Source organism: Pangasianodon hypophthalmus, chromosome 3 (assembly GCF_027358585.1).
Source record: "Pangasianodon hypophthalmus isolate fPanHyp1 chromosome 3, fPanHyp1.pri, whole genome shotgun sequence".
NCBI classification, from domain to species: domain Eukaryota; kingdom Metazoa; phylum Chordata; class Actinopteri; order Siluriformes; family Pangasiidae; genus Pangasianodon; species Pangasianodon hypophthalmus.
Window position 1 is genome coordinate 18,816,822 of NC_069712.1, and position 20,679 is coordinate 18,837,500.

A 20,679-nucleotide genomic window follows, 5' to 3' on the forward strand; every position below is an offset into this window, starting at 1 on the left:
AGACCTGCTCAGTTTTGGGCTTGGCCACCTTCATGAATGCGCCACGGGCCACGGCCTCCAGATGCTCTATCTGAGTCACTCTCCTGCTGTCCAGGAACTTCAGGTTCCTCAGTTTATGCAGCACAAAGTACCTGCACACCATGAAAACAGTCAAAACTCTGACCATCATTTACTTTGGGTTAATATCTTAAACAGGATGCTAGTGACTGATTTTTATAATTTTTGCAATTTAGTAATACTAAATGTAGATTATTAAAAATCCAAAATTCAAAATATGAATCATACTAGAAATGAGCCAAAGACCAATCCGGGCTTTATATATTTCCAAGCGTCAGATTCCAGTTTGACAATTTTATTAACAGCATTAAAAGTGAAAACCTGTTTACTTAGTGTTAATTTAATAGTGTTGATATTTGTAAATAGAAAAATCACCTTCACAGTGGATAAAAAATTAGGACAGCATATATAAATAGATTGGAAAATAAAATACATAGACCTCATCTGTCAAGCTGTCATTGCTGTAACATTACAGATGTCTTTTTAAGCTTTCACACACTCTCTATCTTTCATTCAGAGGCAGAAAGTGACATGAGATAATAATACGAATATGGAGATGACAACAGAATCTTTCACAGGCTGACTGGAATGGTGGAAGCGACATGTCAAGATTAAGCTTGAGAGAGAGAGAGAGACAGAGAGAGAGAGAGAGAGAGAGAGAGAGAGTAGGTGTGAGCAGATGTGTATATGGGCAGTAAACAGATCCCAACTGAGCTCTCATGCACAAGCCAGTGATGAACTGATGATGATAATGATGGCAATGACGGAAGAAGATAGCAAACCCATGCTACATGTTCATTACAATAGCTCAAAGAAAACAGAATTTCAGATTGATCTTATTAAGATATATTTGGAGCAAAATTTAGCTATGAATTTTGCACGTCGATCAGAATTGAAGATAAATATTTATTTGCTTGTGTGACTCTTCATAATATCTGTACATATGAAATGTACTGCTCCAGTTATCATTACACATGTGAAAACAGCATAAATGTTCATTAAATAAAACCTAAATAGCTTTAGGTGACGTGTGTATATTTAACATGCAGGTGTTTCCTGATTATTCTGTATTGTTTTGTGGTGTTTAAACAGATGGCAGGTGCTAACTCAACCTCAGCTGCAGTTTAAAAACACCTGAAGCCATATTGCCATTAACTTTTGGTCTTCATAACATACACAAATTTTTAGTAGGAAATAAATGCCACTAATGTAAAGGTGGAAATGTACTGAAGTGCTGCTAGGAGGAAATAAATCCCGAGCCTCTTAGTTAAACAATGATGAATGAGTAGGAAAATAGTAGTAAAATATGCTTATTCATTTCATTTGGCTAATTAAAATACATGGTATGCAGTATATTACTATGCCACTGCCAAGGTTGCTTTGTTTATTTTGAGATGTGTGTGGTCCAAGGTCAGTCCCGCCATGACCTGTGTGCTCCCTAAGCTTGTCAGACATAAAATCTGCATCATGGTCAAACTGATGTATTACTATGTGACACATTATGAATATTACATCACGGATACACACTTGCTGTCAGTCAGCGAGAGAAAGGCCTTCCCCAGCACTAATTGAAGCATAGAGGCACTGCAAGTGAGCGGCACCTTTTAGGTTCATCTGTGCGGTAAATGATTCATACCGAACACAGTGTCAGATAAAATGCTCTTAAGACTGGTACAGACAAAAGACTGTATTCTCTTCCCCTCCTGTACTCGCTTTCTCCCTCCCTGTAGCTGACAGGGTTTCATGCTGAAAAGCTGACAAATGGTGGTAACATAGCGTGGCATTGCACTCCCATGGGCCCAGGCTTGATAATGAATGCGTCGTTTCATCTTGTACGAAAAGATACCAAACACTCGTTGGTGGTTATCACAATTCACACATGAAATGATTTTGCAACTCATCGTAAACGAGGAAAGAAAGGTGAGATTGAGTACCTTTAAGAGAAATGAGCTAACATCTTTTGCCTGTGCTGGCTAGTTTAGTTTATGACATTGTGCAACATCCATTTATGCTAAGAAAGTTTACAGAACACATTCCTTAGAAAAATAAACTTTTGGAGGTAAAGTAAAATCATCAGCTATAAGATCTATATCTGTCACTCTACATGACTGTCACAATGACAAAAAAATAACAGTGTAATCATTTTTTTCTCATTTTATCTAAATTCAAAAAAGAATTTTAATTTGTGCTGGACTGAGAAATACTCGCAGGTCAAAATCATGTTAGAATATCACAATAATAGATACATTTGTGCAGAAAATATTTGAAAGAAAAATAGCCACACTAAAGAAATAGTCATTTGGTTGGTGGAATAGGTATTTTTGTATTTGAAATGTCAATCCTTTTTCACAAGCTGCCTGATAATGATCACCAGAATGAGGGTTAGAATACTGGTGTGGGCATGTGTTTATATCAAATATGCCCATGCTAACATATATTTATACCAAATGATTACACGAGAATAGAAATATCTGACAGACTTGATCTTGTGGGGACATTTGGCTCGTGCCCCACCTGCTCTTCTTTAAATGAAAATTGCAACATTCATTTGTTTAAAAAAAAAAAAAAAAAAAAAAAAAGCTAAAATAGACGTAATATTACTTTTTGGTTATTGAGTTTAAGGTTAAGTTTTTTGTATGCACAGCTTTAATTAGCGTAGCTTAGCTATGCTATGTGTGTGCATGTGTGTGTGTGTGTTGCCTCAGACCTGTATCTCTGGTAATCATCCTCATCTTTATCCAGGCTGACCAGCTGATTGGGACAGGCCTCATTTCCCAGCAGGCTCAGGTACTCTAGAGCTGGTGTCACTTCCTGCAAATGCTCAAGCAATTCTTCAATATCTGAGAGGTATCAAAGAGCAGAAGTCAAGGAATTCAAGCTTTATTTATGTCAGTCCTGGCTCTGTTCTCCTGCTTACCTCCTCGAAGCTCACTCAACAATCACTGCATTCGAAGGCGTAAGATCAGCTACGTTTAAGGGTGAGAATTTGGCCTGCGTCTCATTTGGCTGTCCCCATCCTATGTTTTGCTCTCCATTTCCTAGGTGGTTTGGTGCAGAACATTAAAACTTTGACAAAATGATGGATGCCCTGTGGTAAAAAGGGTTAGTGACTTTTTCTCTTCCCACCACGCAAGGAAACAAACAGCCACTTCACAGCGCATTCATCACTATTACATTCACTTCATTGGAAAATGGAGCCCGAATGTGTCAAAATACAACTGCACTAATGCAGCACTTGAATTTCAATGGCAGCGGGCCACTACGGGGTGTAAATAATTGGCCCATTAGCATGTGCAGACCACTTCACAGCAGAACTCAGGTCTGCTGACACTCAGCTTGAGGAGAGCTGCCTGTAATGGTGGAACAGGAGAACAAAGTGTGAGGCAGTGTCATTACAGTGTGCCTCAAAACTGCTCAGAGGAAAAGACAGTGCAAAAAAAAAAACTTAGCAATTATTTCTGACTGATCAAATCGGCTGAATTTTCCAACACTTGCTGTAATCTGACACACAGTTTTGTATCTGTAAATATTTTAAACTTTTCTGTCCATGTATTTCACGAATCTAAGTGGCTTAAACACCAGTTACAACACAAAAGTATAACTATTTGTTACAATTTACACTTCCTGTTTTGTATTGTAATGCTAGAGCCACAAGAACAGAATTCTGCACTTGTGTTTACAGATTTATCTTCTGTCCTAAAAAATAATAACTGTATCATATATCATCATATCTGTCTACTTCAAACACCTTAATGCTCAATGAGGGAAGAAGGCCGTAACACAGGCAGAGCTTTTATGAGTCTCTCTTCCACTAGAGGTCGCCGTGGCACAAAGTCAGCTTCACGATATTGGCTTCTGCATCCAAGCCTCTCTCAGTCTAAGAGGATCTCAATTTAATACAATAACACCATTTAAAGAGCATTTAAAGGCCTGAAGTGTGTAAAGGCGAGATCCTAAACTGTATGACGAGCATGCAGTGAGAGAGTTCCGACTTACTATAACTCGCCGTTCACCGTGCTGTAAATCATGAGATGGCACACAAAAGCAGCATTGGGCTGAAAGGATATTTGGTTCTTATTGAGTGTTAGGGTATGGAGCTGTGGTAACCTGGGCAACCGGAGGTCATTTCCGAGAAGATTGTTGTCCACAATCAGCTCTTCCAGTTGGCTGAACGCATTCAGGCCTGTCAGTGACCTGCAATGATAAGGCACAAGAGGAAAAATGATATGGCCCTAAATCTGGGCAGCCATTATGTGCAGAAATAAATATTTCAGCCAGCCTCTTTCACAAGCCGGAATAGTTCGGGCTTGGGCCTGTCAGTAGAGTGAATGACAAGAATTAGTGGCGCTAAGATCCCCTGGCATGGCGCGGCCTCCTTCGCACACTGGCAGTATGAGTGATGAGGGTCACTCGTGAGTAGCCAGGATTCAAAACAAAAGGGCTTCAGAAATGCAGTGTGCGGGATGAATTTGTCAATGTCTTGTGCCTTCAGGCACCCAGCTTTGCCTGACCCTAACCCTCCATTCCCAAGATAAATAACTCTGTCACAGTTCACCTTCACTCCCCCGACACAAATTTAACTTGTCATCCATCATTTTCCCAGCGCAACTCTAAAACCCACCACAAACGGAATGAGTACAACTTCCACCACTCCACCATGATGAGCCCATTTGGAGTACAAAACAACAGTTTTTTTTAATGGGGGAAAGTTTGATGTTCGCTTTTTATTCAGCAGCATGACTTCTAATCCCTTAGTGCCACACACACACACATACAAACACACTCCCCAAGGACTTTCGTGCTGCATGGTTCCCTCCCCCAGCCTTGCTTTGGCATAAACATGATGGAGGGTGGTGTTCAGGGTAATGTTGAGGCCTTCTAAAGTTCACCATGTGGATGGTGCACAAAGCCGGGGTGTGTGTTTCTAATCCCTCAAATGGCAGAGGCTGACAACCTACAATGTTAATGTGTCCACCTTCAGTTAACTGACATTTAGCTCTGTCAGCTCACCTTGGAAAAAAGAACAACTCAATAGCAATTGAGACGCTGGCTTTCATTCCTTTTCAACTAAGAGACATGCAGTAATCAAATGAAGCTTCAATGACAGGACAGCATGGTTTGCATTTTTATCTGGTGCTTTTAAATCCTGAACAGAAGGAAGAAATCTAGGGCCAATATCACTTGGGCAAATGGGAGAGGAGTAAAGGTCGGCTTATTTATGCAAATCCTGTCTTTTGGGAAAAGGCAGTGTCGTTGGTGAACAAATCTAATTGTGGCTATGATTAGACATTTTTGATCTTTCTTCATCAGTTATGTCAATGCAGCGCATCACTGCTGAGGATCAGTAAGTAGCTAAAAGAGTGAGGGGGAGACACAAGCACCAACACAGAAACACTAATAGGGAGACAAAGAGGGACAGCATTTAAAAGGGACTCTCTCTACACATTATTATTACATACGCTGTATGTGTGCACAAGTGTGTCTCACTTTATACATGCAGTGCAACTTACTCTTATTCGCCAGGTCAGTAAATGAAAACTGGGCTCCCACTCATCTCCACCTGTCTGCCTTGGCTAGTCCGCGGCATGTGTAATGTTATTAGTTGCTTGGTTAAGAGGCGCGCGTGTGGCATGGGGGGGCTGCTTATTAATTGTTGTTTTCATGTCACCACTGCTGTGTGCACTCTGTGATTTAATCAGTTAAATTCACAGCCAAGGGAGAGACTGAATCACATTCACAACAACATGGGGGGATTGAGCCGTAATAGCCTCAGGCCTCTAAGCACTCAGAGTAAATTTCACCTAAACATTCAGGGCTCTTTCCACCATCATAATCCATAATCCATTAATCCATCTGTAAAGTATAAACTGAGTAAACTTTTTAAATTTGTACAGTTAATTGTGCAATAGAGTCACACAGCTTCTTTGTTTTGAGCTATGCTAATGGGCAAAAGTGAATTTGGATTTCTCTAGGGATGTGATACAAACATATGAGCGCGCACACACACGCACACATGCACGCGCTCACACACACACACACACACACACACACACACGTACAGGTTGCAACCTTTCTGATTTGTACATCTATCCCATGGGAAAAGCGGTTTGCATATTTTCACCACCATCTTCAGTCCCAATAAAATCACACGAGTTGTGTCTGATTGGAGGCGAGAGAGAGAGAGAGAGAGAGAGAGAGAGAACTTACGATATTTAGATACTTATGATCACGATTATCATCTATTAACTCCACAAGATTACATGTATAGTGCGCACGCTTGCACTGATTTTTTACAGGATGGCCATTTTTGAGGAAAGTGCTACATTTTTCATTTTGTAAATTATCTGATTAAATGTCAACTGATGCAGGCCTGATGTAGTTTGCTTTTCTAATTTACGTGTCCATTTTTATTTTTAAAATAATAATGGTTATCCCTTACTGATAACCTGTTTTTTTTTTTTTTTAATGTACTGTGTCTATGATAAATCTTTGGGGAGAAAAAAAAATTGTGCCAATGTAATGTTTCACATACTGCCTCTGAGAGTCTTTTTTAATATAAAGTATCCCTAATATATGTTCCGTTACACATAAAGTACACATGCAGCAATAAAGTAACGACTGAGGATGTGTACACTGATACAGATGGATTACAGCAGTATATCTTCTGTGAATATACACATGCATCAACTTCAGTTCTGGCTTCAATATGTAAAAAAAAAAAAATCCATCTTAACAGTTAGGGGTATCAGGACTGTCTGAGGTATAATATGGTGAAAGTGAATACTATAAGCTGCTGGTTTTCCAATAAGATTTCTAAGTGGAGAGTTCCTGTGTAGTTAGCATGTAGGGACTGCCAAATTACAGACTGGTAATCCATCTGATTCTGCTGGGTTTGCATGTTGCATCTCAAATATGATACAGGAATTACATACTGACTTTAATAGCAACACCTGTACCCATACTACATCATGCAATTATCCAATCAGCCTGGTCTTTTTCTAATCTTCAACTGTGCAGTTTTGGTGAACCTGTGCCCACTGTAGCCTCAGATTCCTATTCTTGGATTACAGGAGTGAAATCTGATGTGCTTTTCTGCTCAGCTCACTTGTAAAGAGTGAATATTTGAGCTACCACAGCGGTCTTTATTTTTTGAGTTTTTAGCTCAAACAAGCCTGGCCATTCTCCTCTGACCTCTCAAGGCATTTCCGCCCACAGAACTGGATGTTTTTGTTTATTGCACCATTCTGTGTAAACTCTAGAGACTGTTGTGTGTGAAAATCCCAGGAGATCAGGAGTTTCTGAAATACTCAAACCAGCCCATCTGGCACCAACGACCATTGCAACGTCACTGAGATCACATTTTCCCCCATTCTGATGTTTGATGTGAACATTACCTGAAGTTCTTGACCTGTATCTGCATGATTTTAAGCATCGCGCTCCTGCCACATGATTGGCTGATTGGGTAACTGCATGAATATAGTGTATGGTGAGTGTGTAAATGTTAGAATTTAAAATGTCAGTAAATTTGTGTACTTTTTCAAGTCAATGCAGATGTATTTACATAAACTCAGTAGTACATAGCTGCATGTAGATTATGTGTAACTCTACAGGTATTAGAGACACTTCAAATAAAGTGAGACAAGCTACATACAGTCAGGCCCATTTCCTTCTACAAGGAAACAGGCCATACCTGACCATGAAACTGCTTATCAGGCAATTGTCCAATTCCTTTTGAGCCTGTGAAAATGGAGGAATTCTGAAAAAAATGGCTGGAATTCTTAAATGGTTAATGCAACATTTTTGTTAAACCCCTTGAATTAAAGCTGAAAGGCTACACTTATTTAAAATCCATTGTGGTGGTATACAAAGGTAAAAATATGAAAATTGTGTCACTGTCCAAATACTTATGGACCAGATTGAACTTATTTTCTATAATATTATTTTCTCCAGGACCATTTTTAATATTACTACTATTTTACTACTTTTAGTACTATTTTAAGTTTTTAGTACAATGTTTGTGACTTTATCTATCAGTTTTACATTTAGGGCACAATTCGGACATTTTCACACAAAACTAACAATAGTTGATAATTGCCAGTACATGTTTTGAAAGCAAATTCTATTATTTAAATTGAAAGGCAAGTATATATACACACACAACTTTCCATTGCCATGAGGTCATGGTGCATTTAGCTCTACTGGTCCTTTAAAACTTTTGACATGCAAAGTTTCTTTTTAAAGGCAGGGCCTGTTAAACAAATTACTATGCTGCCTATCCTCAAAGGAAGCCAAATAACAGGACAGGAGCACAGACAATGACACAGAGATGGCCTGACAGAGATGGATGGATCGATAGAGAAATACTAATGCAGACACGCTGATTGATAAACTGCTACTGACAAGGGGGGGGGGGGGGGGCGGGGGGGACACGACACTCTGTGATTATTGGTTGAAATGTCAGTCACTGCAACCATTAGTCTGTGGGTATCTCAGTTCACATGTCCACCCAGGCTAGAGGGGGAGGAGAGTGAGAAAGAGAGAGAGAGAGAGAGAGAGGTATTGTATTACTGTTATTACACAGGACTACACCTGCTGAACCTTTAACAATGAACTTTCGCATACAATGCTAAGCACAAACAGTCCACTCCCACACAGGCTCTCATAAAGAGGGCTGATCTAAAAGTCAGAGATCTTTCAGATACTTAAATATCTTTTTTTTTTTTTTTTTTTTTACTACATCTCAACATTGATCCTCTTCAATGAAAGACCCCTTTTTATGATACCTCTCCCTTTGATATTTCCTTTTGCTACGGCCATTAATTCCCTTGTTTGTGCTCTACTTTTAAAGGGCCTTTCTCTTTTTCTCCCAGCAGCTATTTAAGTCCCTAGTGTGTTTGCCCTGACAGTGCTGCTGTGCTGATCCTTTGATTATCAGTCTTCTTCACATCCACATCACTCCACTAAGCTATTTCATGTGTCTCGAGCCCCATGTGGAAGCACAAGTCTCAAAACACTCATGTACATAGCATACTTAATGCTGAGTTTTAAACAACTCCTGACTGGCTCCACAACAAGTCTGGTTCAGTGTGGACTCAGTTGCACATGCTTTACCTATGGCCCATGGAGTGTCTTGTACTTATTGTACACTTCTCTGGCTACAAGCTTCAGGATCACAAAAGGTCACAAAGTTGCACTTCTCATACACATATGTATGTGTAATGGCTTCTCGTTTTGTTTTGAACAGTTACACCTGATACTCTCACAAGTTTGTTGATGGACTGTGGGAAAGGTCTGTAATTGGTTGATTGCAGATTGGTCAGTCAAATGCCTCTGAAAGTAGGTGGTTCTTGACCACACTTATTGATGAAAGGTACAAGACTCTCTGGTCTGGCCCAGGTGTCCAACGCATACAAAGATGCTTAATGAAAATTATATTTTCATTAACTTATTTACAAGTTCCATCCCAAATACTTTGATATCTATCTGAAGGAACGTGAGACTCAAAATAAGTGCACTGTTTTAAAAGTTTGAAAAGGTGTTAAGCCAATGCTGTCTCCAAGGTGGAAAAAGTAATGCTTTTATTCCAAGAAGGCACCTGAGCCTCAGGAATGACAGCCAAATTGACACACTGTTAAGAGGGCAAAAGATAAATGTTTGATGAATTGGCCAATACAGTTAGAGTGATGGGCTTCATATGTGCATAATGGACTAGCTGGCAGTTCAGATTGCCTGCCAAGATAAGCAACCATAATGAATGGGAGATGAGTGTGGAGCTGTAAAAAGAGGAGTGCCTTTAATAAACTTGTTATAAACGTGGACATGACGAGATGGCAGATGGCATTGCACACTGCACCACCCAGGAAAAGTCAAAAATCTTATCTAGATAGAACGCAAAGGCTGCTGTATGCACTGTATATAATAGAAAAACATCAGCATTAAATAAGAAATAAGGTTGAAAATACTACATTATGCCGTAAGTATCAAATTCACTTTATATAAACTTCTTATTGCCTGTCCACCTTTAACCTGCTTGCAGTTCTGTTTTTAGTCTTCAAAATCATGATGGTCCTGGATGTTGCAGTGCTATAAATCTTGGGAGCAGCAGTATTAGCCCATTATGTGGCTTAATCTCTCAGCTCTCCTGCAGGCTGACTCCTGATGTGTCAGAAACCCTCAGGTATCACAATTTACAGATCACACCGGTAAAGAAATCAAAATGAGACACATGTCATTTCACATTTGTTACAAACTTACAGACTAGCAGCCCTGCTGTGTAGGGATGTATCCCACTTGTTTGGTGTCTTTCCTGAAATTTACACCATGTTGTTTTCTACTAATAATAGTGTGTATTCTTCATTTAATAATGGCCAATATTGAATTCCATATATTAAGTAATTGATATCATGGCACATTACTTAAGATATACACCTTTAGGTACAAACCTAGGTATGGTCATATAGGAATGCACTGGTCATGCACATAGGGCCATAGTCAGAGTCGACGAATTAAGTCCAAAGGTTATGTCAATATTTATGTGGGGAACGTTGTGCGTATTCAGAATCAGGTTATGCGCAGGCTTTAGTCAATATTCTTGTCACAAATCCTCAGTAAGTGTGCTTAACTCAACAACTTAAAGTTGCCCTTGGTGTCCAGCTCTCGGTTAGGGTGAGGTTGGCAAAAGGGTTCGAGCTGGTTTTGGTTGGGTTAGGTGGGGGGTCTGAGACTGTGGTTGAAATGGCAGGTGAATTATAGACTGCCTTTCAAGATTCACAGCTCTTGGTGCTAGGAGGTTAATATTCTCACATGTCATTAGGTCCACTGGCTCCTCTGATGGCTCATTGAATCAGGCAGCAAATGATTTCCTCATGCAGCAGAGGACAGCACACTTCAAAGAGAGAGGGGGCTGAGGTCAGAGCCTCTCTCTGCTGTGATTAATGGCCAGGGATCAGCCGAGGTTGGCCGTAAGGTAGGAATGTGACTGAGGCTTTTGACAGGCTTGACTTTTTAAGCCGAGTTTGACCTCTGGCCTTAGCAAACTTTGTTTCCAACACAGGGGCTGACTGACCTGATGGGCCATGTCAGGGACACACAAGACCCTGAAAACACAACTGTCGGACTAATCACTGGCATTAGGGCACACAGGAATTGTCTGTCTAATCACTAGTGTTACTGAAACCAGGAGTTGCCTGTTTGAACCTCTAAAAGACAATGCCAATGCAGAGAAGACAAAGTAGAGAAGATCACAGGGAAGGTAAACATGTACATTAAACGCATCCTCTTCCTGGCACTATACACACTAACTCATGGGTAAATATGACTGCCTTCATTTGCACATTCGCCAAGATGTTCCAAAGGAAAAAGTATATTCTGTGCAGTGGTTTGTACGCATTGCACTACTGCAAGTAGAGAAACATTGCACACAATTCCTCTTCATGCCTCATGGCTTCTGTGGCCCTGCTGCAACCCAGTTTCTTTAAAACGACACCACTGACTGATTATACCTCTGCGCACAAAACAAATGCACTCTCCCTCTTGTACCACTATAATGAAAATCAATCCTATTCTTTACAGATGCTACTGCAGGCATCCTGTCATTGTTTATCTCTCAGGGAAATGTATCTTAAGGCACATTTGCCAAAAGATTAATGAATTGCAAGAAGACTAATGACAAAAGTCAATACTGCAAAACAGACAAAATATTTGAATTATAATGTCTGGCTCAACATGAATTCTGCTCTTATGTGAATGAAAAATAATAGATAATAAATCAATGGAAATATATCCCAGAACCTCAAATGGATCCTAGCCTCTCGACAATATCTGGAGGTGAGCTGGTTGAACTCTTACATTGAGGTTCTGTATTCTTGAGCATCTATCTAACAGCAAATAATCACTACCTGGCTGTCACATTGTGGCAAATGATCGATGACACTTGATGGATGAATCATGCCCATGCTTTGCATTAGTCCCATCTTTCCTCACAGCCACATGAGACAAGCATGACGCTCTTGACTTGTAGCACACAATTTCTTCATAAAAAACCTTCAAGTGGGGCTATCAAAGCTAGAAATAAGGGGTTTGGAAAAGGAAAAAAAATCCACATGCCTGTGCTTCTCCTTTGGTCACTGAGAAAGGAAATAATAATTTTTCAATATTAGAGGGAAATTAAATCATCTGATGATCTAATTGGGAGTAGACGTGGGGCTTGAGCACGGCAGAGAGGATTATTGTCTACCACCTGCGCTGTCACTCTCTGGGGCCCCATTACAAGGTCCTTATTAGTTTTTACTCGGCAGATTAAAATGCGAGCGCCGCAATCTTTGATCTCTCACTTGCTGACACAAATCCTTTCAAGCCCCAACATTTTCTGCTGGGTAATTAGTGCTAATTAAAAGGTTTCAAGCAGTCAGTGAGCACGGCTCTTCTCTCGTCCAAATTGCCATCAAGTTATCGCCGCCTAACCCGATCTGCATGTAAGCCACACTGGCCCAGTTTTAGTGATTATCACAGAAATTGCACAAACAACAACACTGGCTACTCACATTAACGCTAGCATAATTACAAATATTAATAGATATATAAATAACAAAAATAAGTGTCGAGATACTGGATAAAAGATTTGGGATTCAAAATCAGTAAATACCCATAATTAAATCTGGATCTAATTAAATATGGATTGGTTTGATTTAATTGCAGTGTTCTCCACATTGCCCCTTAAATATATGAGGCATATCCACCACAATCTTTCATCAGCTTGTTATTATGTTATAATTAGCTGTCATTCCAATATATTATTATGCAGGCGGTAAAGTGTCAGGTACGTAGACATCTTCCTCTGACATGCAAGAAAAAATATCATTACACAGTGTTTCAAAATGATAATTACATAATCTTTGCAGTGGAACAACTTCATGTGACAATTAGACACACATCCAAAACAGTTAAACACACTTCACATCCCACGAGCTTCCACGTTACAGACCCTTTTGTCTAAAACTGATCAAGCCCCATAGTGTTGAGGATAAGAAGATCTAAAGTCAATGATGTTGCAATAACTACCATCATTTCTCACAAGTGAAATTAACATTATTAAATTCCAAAGTGATCTTGTAATCATCTAACGAGAGAGCACTAACTATTGCGAACAGTTCCTGTGAATTAAACTAATAAACCCACCATTTTTAAGAAAAGACGTGACTTTGTGATGATAATAACAGCTTATGCCTAGTCATCCTTAAAGTACAGCTATTCCTGCATTCCACACATATTAAAGGGGATGTGAGGATTTCTTTCCCGTTCACTTGTTTGGAGATGCCCTCTATGGCACATTGACATGACATTTTAAAAGAGACATGTGATGGCTGTTCTGTGCAGCATTAACTGACTTAACTTGATGGAAGAGGAGGTGCTTTCCCTCTCTCTCTCTCTCTCTCTCTCTCTCTCTCTCTCTCCATCCCCCCCCCCAACTCTCTCTGCTCCATTACCTTGGAAAAGCAGGACTCATTAGAGGAGGCAAGTCAAGTCAAATCTCAGTGTAATTCTATAGAGGTGAACTGCTGTCAACATCATTAACCATCATTTCCCCAACTCACTTCATGACTTATGAAGTGTTCTTTATTGTGTAATGATCCAAATCTCTTACAAAATCGTCCTCTTCAAAGGCCCCCTGAGAAGTACCACCCATGCAGCACACCGACGTGTCAGAGGCAAAGATCAAATAGAGATCAGTAATTAAAGATTTTCCTTTCCTTAACACTCCTCTACTGTTTACTTCCTCTCTTAGGCGATACTAATTAATGTAGCTACAGCACTCAAGTCCTACAGAATAGTCATCTGATGGTCATTTACTCCCACGGTGAAGCACACAGTAATGCATAGTATATATGAGTGCTTTATTTGTACATTTAAAGAAAAATACCCTTATACATTGCAGATACTCATATAGAGCTGCCATGTGAGACAAACACTCAAAAATAAATACACTTTAAACATTCACTTTACAAGTGTTCAGCCAATTAGATTAACATTAATATTAACATAAATATTCCTAATGGTAATTTTTATATTAACCACCACAAATTTGGTTTAATTTAACAATAAAGCTTCCACGCTCATTATTTGGTAACTGATAAAATAGCGCTCAAGCCAGCACATCCTATTACTTTGCATTTAATTAATTTTATATCATAATACATCAGTTGCGTGCACGTAATGAAGCTATGAGCTACTAAATCTAGGTCATGAAATCGTAATCTGTGTATTGGACATAAGTTATTTTAATCACAAATTTAACTCTTGATTTGTTAAAGTAATAAAATAATGCTAATAATAATAACACTGTCCTGTAAAGAAAACATTACCAAAGCTTGAAGGATAAGCTGACCAAACACTCATCTGCTACGCTTATGAATCACATTAGTTTAATTTATAACTTCAGCCAAAAAATATTGTCCTCATGATGATGAGGAAGATGTTGATTCCTCAGATGTCCTCCATGAGAGAGAAAAAAATCATGGACTTTAGGGACAATATTATTGCTTCATTAATAGTGGACTTCATGTGCACTGGACTTAATACTGCTCTTCAACTGAGCTGATATCACTTATATCTTAATGCACTTAAGTGCAAGTTCAGAATCATGTGTATAGGCAAACTCTGTATAGGATCCTGCTTTAGGATAACAATAAATATGGCCCTAACTATCACTAAGCAACAACAAAGGCAAAACTAGTCTATTAAATAAAATATACGGGGTTAATGAATCCTCATGCTCATGATTTGCTTTCCTGATGTTTTCTCTTATTTTTGGTGTTCTGCCACACTTCATTTACGTTTTCTTTTGCACTTTCAATGTACAACCATTTGCATACCAAGGCTATAACAGTCCACGAAGTGTAGTAAGCTGTACATGTGTGCCCTATAAGTATAGTATCATATATAACAGTGCCAATATGGCAGCACTAGCAACACTGGTAATGATCCTGCTTTAGCTTACATAAGTCTTAAACTGCATGTCCTGCATGAGGCTGATGATCAGATTAATAATTGTTATTTTTGGTATTCACATATGCATTTGTGTGTCTGTGCATGAGAAAAAGAAAGAGAGAGGGGGAGTCTGGACATGTCCTGAAGTATTGTATATGTAGTGTGTAGTCTTCTTGTGTATGTGGATGCTGAGACAGGGAGAGTAAAGACAGAGCAAAACAGATGAATAAGCAACATCAATTACAGGCAAGCTTGACCTGTAAGCCCCCACACCATGGCCAGTGCCTCACACCCAGGGGTGGCAGATTGAAGCTGACATGCCTGGAGAGAAAACAGTGGGGCCTCACAAGGCCTCCCACTTGTGAGGATGGTGAGAGAGACAGATAGAGAGAGAGAGTGGGAGCTATGTTGGAGCTATGAATGAAAAATCAAGCATAATAGGTCCCGCTTTAGTTTAAAGTGAAACAAAATGGCTCAATTTGAGCACTTAGCCTGTCGAAAATTGGCCATGCTGAGATAGAAGAGGAACATGCGAGGGGACAAGTGAATCAGCCCTCTGATAAGCGCACTATAAAGGAAACAAAGCCGGATGTCCAACAGGCTTACCAGTGAACTTGGGCTGGGTTGGGTTCCCCTCAATGCCCCCATCAGTCTCCGCTTGCCCTGTAAAAAGCCCTGCTTTCCCTTCTATTCTCCTACTCTGGTCTCTTTTACTTTGTCTACGGACAATAGTAAAATAAACACAGAGATCATATTTGTTTAGCACACTGTGCTTTTTTTTATTAGGACAAATCGCTAGAGAAGTAAAGCATTCACTATTCACAGTAAGTGAAAAGATCTGTAATAGTACATGTCTGACAAAACAAATCTCACACCAGAGACCCTCAGTACCTGATTAATAAATATGCTTAAGTAAATATCTATACAGAGATTAGTGCTTTATTTAAGCTCATTGTCACTTATAAGCAAGTAAACCACCGAAAGAAGCTAAAGACGATGCTGATCAACTGGGATAACACATGCATGCCCTATTTGACCTGTGCCATATTGATCAAGCCCACGCAGTCTCTATAGCAACAGTAAAGACACAAGCGTGCAAAGCGACATTTAAGAACATCGCCCAAGGGATGATGTTTAAAACAATGCAGCAGGGCGAGCTCCACAACAACCGTGTAAACATGAAGCTAAGCTTCAAAACAGTCAGAACCACCATGACAACGCATGTGGAACACTCCCAACAATAATACAGTTGCTTTTCAAAGTCCACCTGCTTTCTTTTTTAATACTCAATTCATTTGTACTTGTACATGAAGTATCTTTAATTAGTGTGCACATAAATAACTATCTAGGGATTTTATTACAGTATAAGTCTTATGCATGTACACAGTGTTACTCATTAACTATCTGCATTAGAACTATGTGCTTGCTTTTCTGTAGGTACCAAGAAATAATAGCTTGGTAGTTACTGTACAAACAGTATGAGTAAAATTAAAATGATGTAAATTTCATAATTAATGAGGTCTCTAACTCTAAATATCATCCCTAAATTTGGGCCTCATATTCACTAACTAGATGTAACATAATGTGAGTGGTGTAGTCACATGGGTATTCAAACTACAAATAGTTCAAACCTCAAATCACATCTCTATTACTCCTGTGCAATTCATACACACCTGATAAATCATATCTAGCTCAAATTGATTTAAATAATAATTCTAGCTTTTATGGGTAATCCCATGAGTGCTTATAGCTATATAGAGCAAAATACGAAAATATAAATAATATTTATATAAACTTTTTGTACACAGTTCTTATTGGCATTTAATATATTGTAAAGTGGACCATTACTTCACATTTATGTAAATTATTTAGCTTAAGGTGGCTCATCGGACCTGAGATGAGCTACAGGGCTAGAGAGATTAGCTCAGAAAGGGGGGGAGTTTTCACAGACTTTCATAGATTTTTCATTTTATATAGCCTCTCTTAGCGATTAGTGAACGGACGCATGGCTTGTTTATTAAAAAAAAAAAAAAAAAGAGTCAGCGATGAAAATAAATTGGCTGTTATGTGTTTATTCTTCCTGCGTTCGGACTTGAAACACCAGGGTAAAAACATACCCACATTGTCTTATTCATAGCCATAAACAAGTGTTGATGATTGTCACCATTCAGTCATGTTAGTTTCTTATCTACACCTTTGCATGCATAGTACGTCATCTAATTAGTGTGAATTGTCTTTTAAGTGATGAGTCTGAGCAAATTTCTCTTATAGTGTATATAACACTACAAAACAAAAACATTCAAGCAAAGGTCTGAATTGAAATGTGTTTCACAGCCACTGATCTGAGCTATCAATGTTTATAAATGCCAATTGTTTAGAACTACAAATTGGTACATCAACACCACCGGGATGAAATGCTCCTTCTGTCTGCATTAATATCGCTTCATACAGCAGGTCATCTCTGAACTGGGGAACATGGGCATTTCTTTGGCACATAAATAGTGAAGATAATGACAGACCTAAGGCCTTGCTGTGCACTATACATGACAAAAAGGCCATCTGGATTTCAAGCAGGTCATAAAGGATGTTGTAGTTGAAGAGAAAATCTCTTTGACATCAAATCAGATGCCAGCAGAGCTATCATAAAGTGTTTAACCTTGCTAAGAGCTCTGCACACCTCTCTAATGGCACTGAGAAAGAGCAGCCTTTTCCAAACAATAGAGCTCTTCACAGCATCAGAGCAAGCAGCACAGCTCAAACACATCTGTAATGGGGCCCTGTCTCCTTAGCAAATGGGAATCATTTTCATCTAGCTGACACACATTACAGCTGAGCATCCTAAAGAGAAGATAGAAGCCTTCTGGTTAATTGCACTGTCGCTGAAATGGGATTTTAAGATGTACAGTATTATTACAGTACAAATTTGAGAGTCCAATTTTTTTACGTGTAAAGTCCATGGCTATGTAGAGAATGGGACGAGAGATTCCTAATATGTGTAGTTTAAGTAATATTGCCTTATTAAATGCCTGAAATAAAAAAAACACCATTTCACAGCCATTTAACATATTTTGCACAGTAGAACAACAAATTACTTTAGCTAACAGTATTATAGCAAATTAGATAAAGTACAACTGTACCTCTGTCATCCACTGTAATTAAAACACACTTATATGTTCACAGTAAGGGAACTACAATTTAATTAGTTTGTAGATGTAGTAAGTAAATAATACTTGCATATAATTTGATGTGCGTTAAAGTCCATTGGTTTGGATAACATATGGAAAACAAATATGAAATAATATAGCCCTTGCTGTATCTGTATACAGCCCCAGTGTGCTTATCAGTGATCAAAGTCTGATTAATTTTTTTTTAAAAGGCACAGATCCTTGTCCAAGGAGTATTTACGAGTCCTGATAAAATGGATTCTGCAGAAAAAGGGGGCGAGGGGTAAAATCTGAAGTGACACAAGACATGAAATCCATTTCCCCCTTCAACCCCCGCCCTAGCCCACATCCTCCGAAATGCAAATGCACTCCTGCTCAGTTCACGCCATGAAACACTGCCCTTGAAATACTGAGTGACAGAGGGAATTATGGGTTATTGTACTGTCAAAATGCAAGGCAGCTGTATGGTGAGATACTGTGTTATTTAGACAATCAAAAACTTAAGGAACAAAATGGCATACATGCCGAGCACCCCCTAGCCAGACAGGCCTAGTGATCATCTTCTGAGGAAAATAATACACAAGATTTATAAAGAATAAGAAAAGGTATGAAAGAAAATAGATCTAAAGGCACAACTGACTCTCCTCTATATTATGAAGTTTTAAATGAAGTGGCTCTTTTGAAATGAAGTGGAGTTTAATTTCTACACTGCAGGATTACACTATAAATGTTCACTCTATTCATACTAGATTCATATTAGCAGTTTTACTCTTACCTCATTTAAGTTGCAGTGAGTAAACAATGAAGAAGTTATATTAAAAGAGGAGACAAATATTAAGAAATCTAGTCTTTCCCCATGCTGAAGATGTCATGGTTTTTACAATTAGACCCATTAGAAAAAGGCCGACATAAACTAATGAACAAATCTGAGCAAATCACTTCTGTCTGTCCACTCCAGTGAAATATAATAAATAAAATAAATTCCCATTTTGCTAATGAATTCAATAAACGTAGCATTGTCTACTTTGTCACATTAAGTGACAAGTAATTACAGTTATTTGTTGAAATGTCACATACATTTTCACAATTACAGTTAGTATCTGAGCAAAAAAAAAAAAAAGACAGAAAAGAAAAGCACTACACGTATGCCAATCATCCAGCTCTAATGATTTAGTGTTCATTTTTTATGCATCGAGGATTGTTGGGCTATTTGCATTGTGGCATGGCAACAGACCTTGCATCAATAACTTGACCTCTCGTCTTGTTTACCTGCACTACACTCAGTGTTTTGCATTATGTGGCTGCCTGCCATATTCTAGTAGACATTTATTCCAGAGTCATCACCCAAAGACATCTTATTTAAAGGGGAAAGAGCGGACATGTCCTCAGGGGATGTTTAATTTCTGCAAGGTGCTGAGTGATGGCGAGGGCTGAAGGGCCGCCAGTTTTTTCCACAGTCCAGAGGAAGCTTGTGATGGCTTTGCTGAGAGACTGATCACAGCTCTGCACCAGCTGTAAACACCAGAACATGTGACAGTGCCAGCTCTCCAGCACCCATAAATACACGAGCTCTACTCAACTAAGAGCCTGGAACTGCAGTTAAAATAATAACACAATCTTCAGAAAATAATTTTACAGCCTAGAAAATACACTGAACAGCACATTCATTATTTAGTATACAGTGCCTTCCAAAATTATTGGCACCTTTCATAAAAACGATTGTATAAAACCAACATTAAACAATAATTTTCCACTAAAAAATATGAGAAACTTTTTAATCTTTGTTCTAACAAAAAGATTCTCTTTAGAACTATTTTTAAATAACAGTATTTGCAATATGTGTATCAAAATTCTTAACACCCCAAAGGCATATTTTTAAATTAATGCAAACAAATTGTCAGTCTTAAAAAGAGTTTATTATTATTATTATTTTTCATCTTCTCAGTTCACAGGAACTCTGTTGTTGCCTTTAGCTATGTTTCCCTGAGGTATAAATATGAGGTTGCACATATGCAAAATTCCTTCCATGGGTAAAATAAATAAATAAATAAATTTTATATAAAACACAAGTGGTTGTTGAACTGCACAAATCAGGTAATGGATATAAATTACATAAACAGGTAAAAATACCATTAAGCACAATTAGGGCCATAACAAAACGTTCTCAGAATTGAAACAGTTGGAAATTTGCCAGGAATTGGACCCACGAGCACCCTATGCCCCCACACAGTGAGAATGATGGTAAAGTAAAAGCCCCAACATCACTGGTTTATTTTATTGCACAATTTAGTTGATTCTTGTGGTTGTAAAGGTTCAAAATCAACTATTAAACACCACTTTTATAACAACAAGCTGTTTGGAAGCATTGCAAGAAAGAAGAGCATCTCTCCTGAAAGCATCTCATAAAATACAGCACCTGTTGTTCATCAAGCATCATTAAGGCCACAGTTGGCATTGTGTGATGTGTTCAGGT

The 20,679-nt window shown here is 38.7% G+C and overlaps 1 protein-coding gene across 2 annotated transcripts in view; it reads right to left on the minus strand.

The window, feature by feature from the left end:
* Positions 1-20,679, minus strand: part of lrmda (leucine rich melanocyte differentiation associated) — a 229,505-nt gene that overhangs the window by 76,277 nt on the left and 132,549 nt on the right. For both annotated transcript variants that reach the window (XM_053232432.1, XM_026933173.3), the window contains 3 exons: positions 4,125-4,251; positions 2,765-2,904; positions 5-131 (listed from right to left, as the gene is read on the minus strand). In XM_053232432.1, coding sequence (XP_053088407.1) covers positions 5-131; positions 2,765-2,904; positions 4,125-4,251 — 394 coding nt within the window. The remainder of the gene's footprint in view (positions 1-4; positions 132-2,764; positions 2,905-4,124; positions 4,252-20,679) is intronic.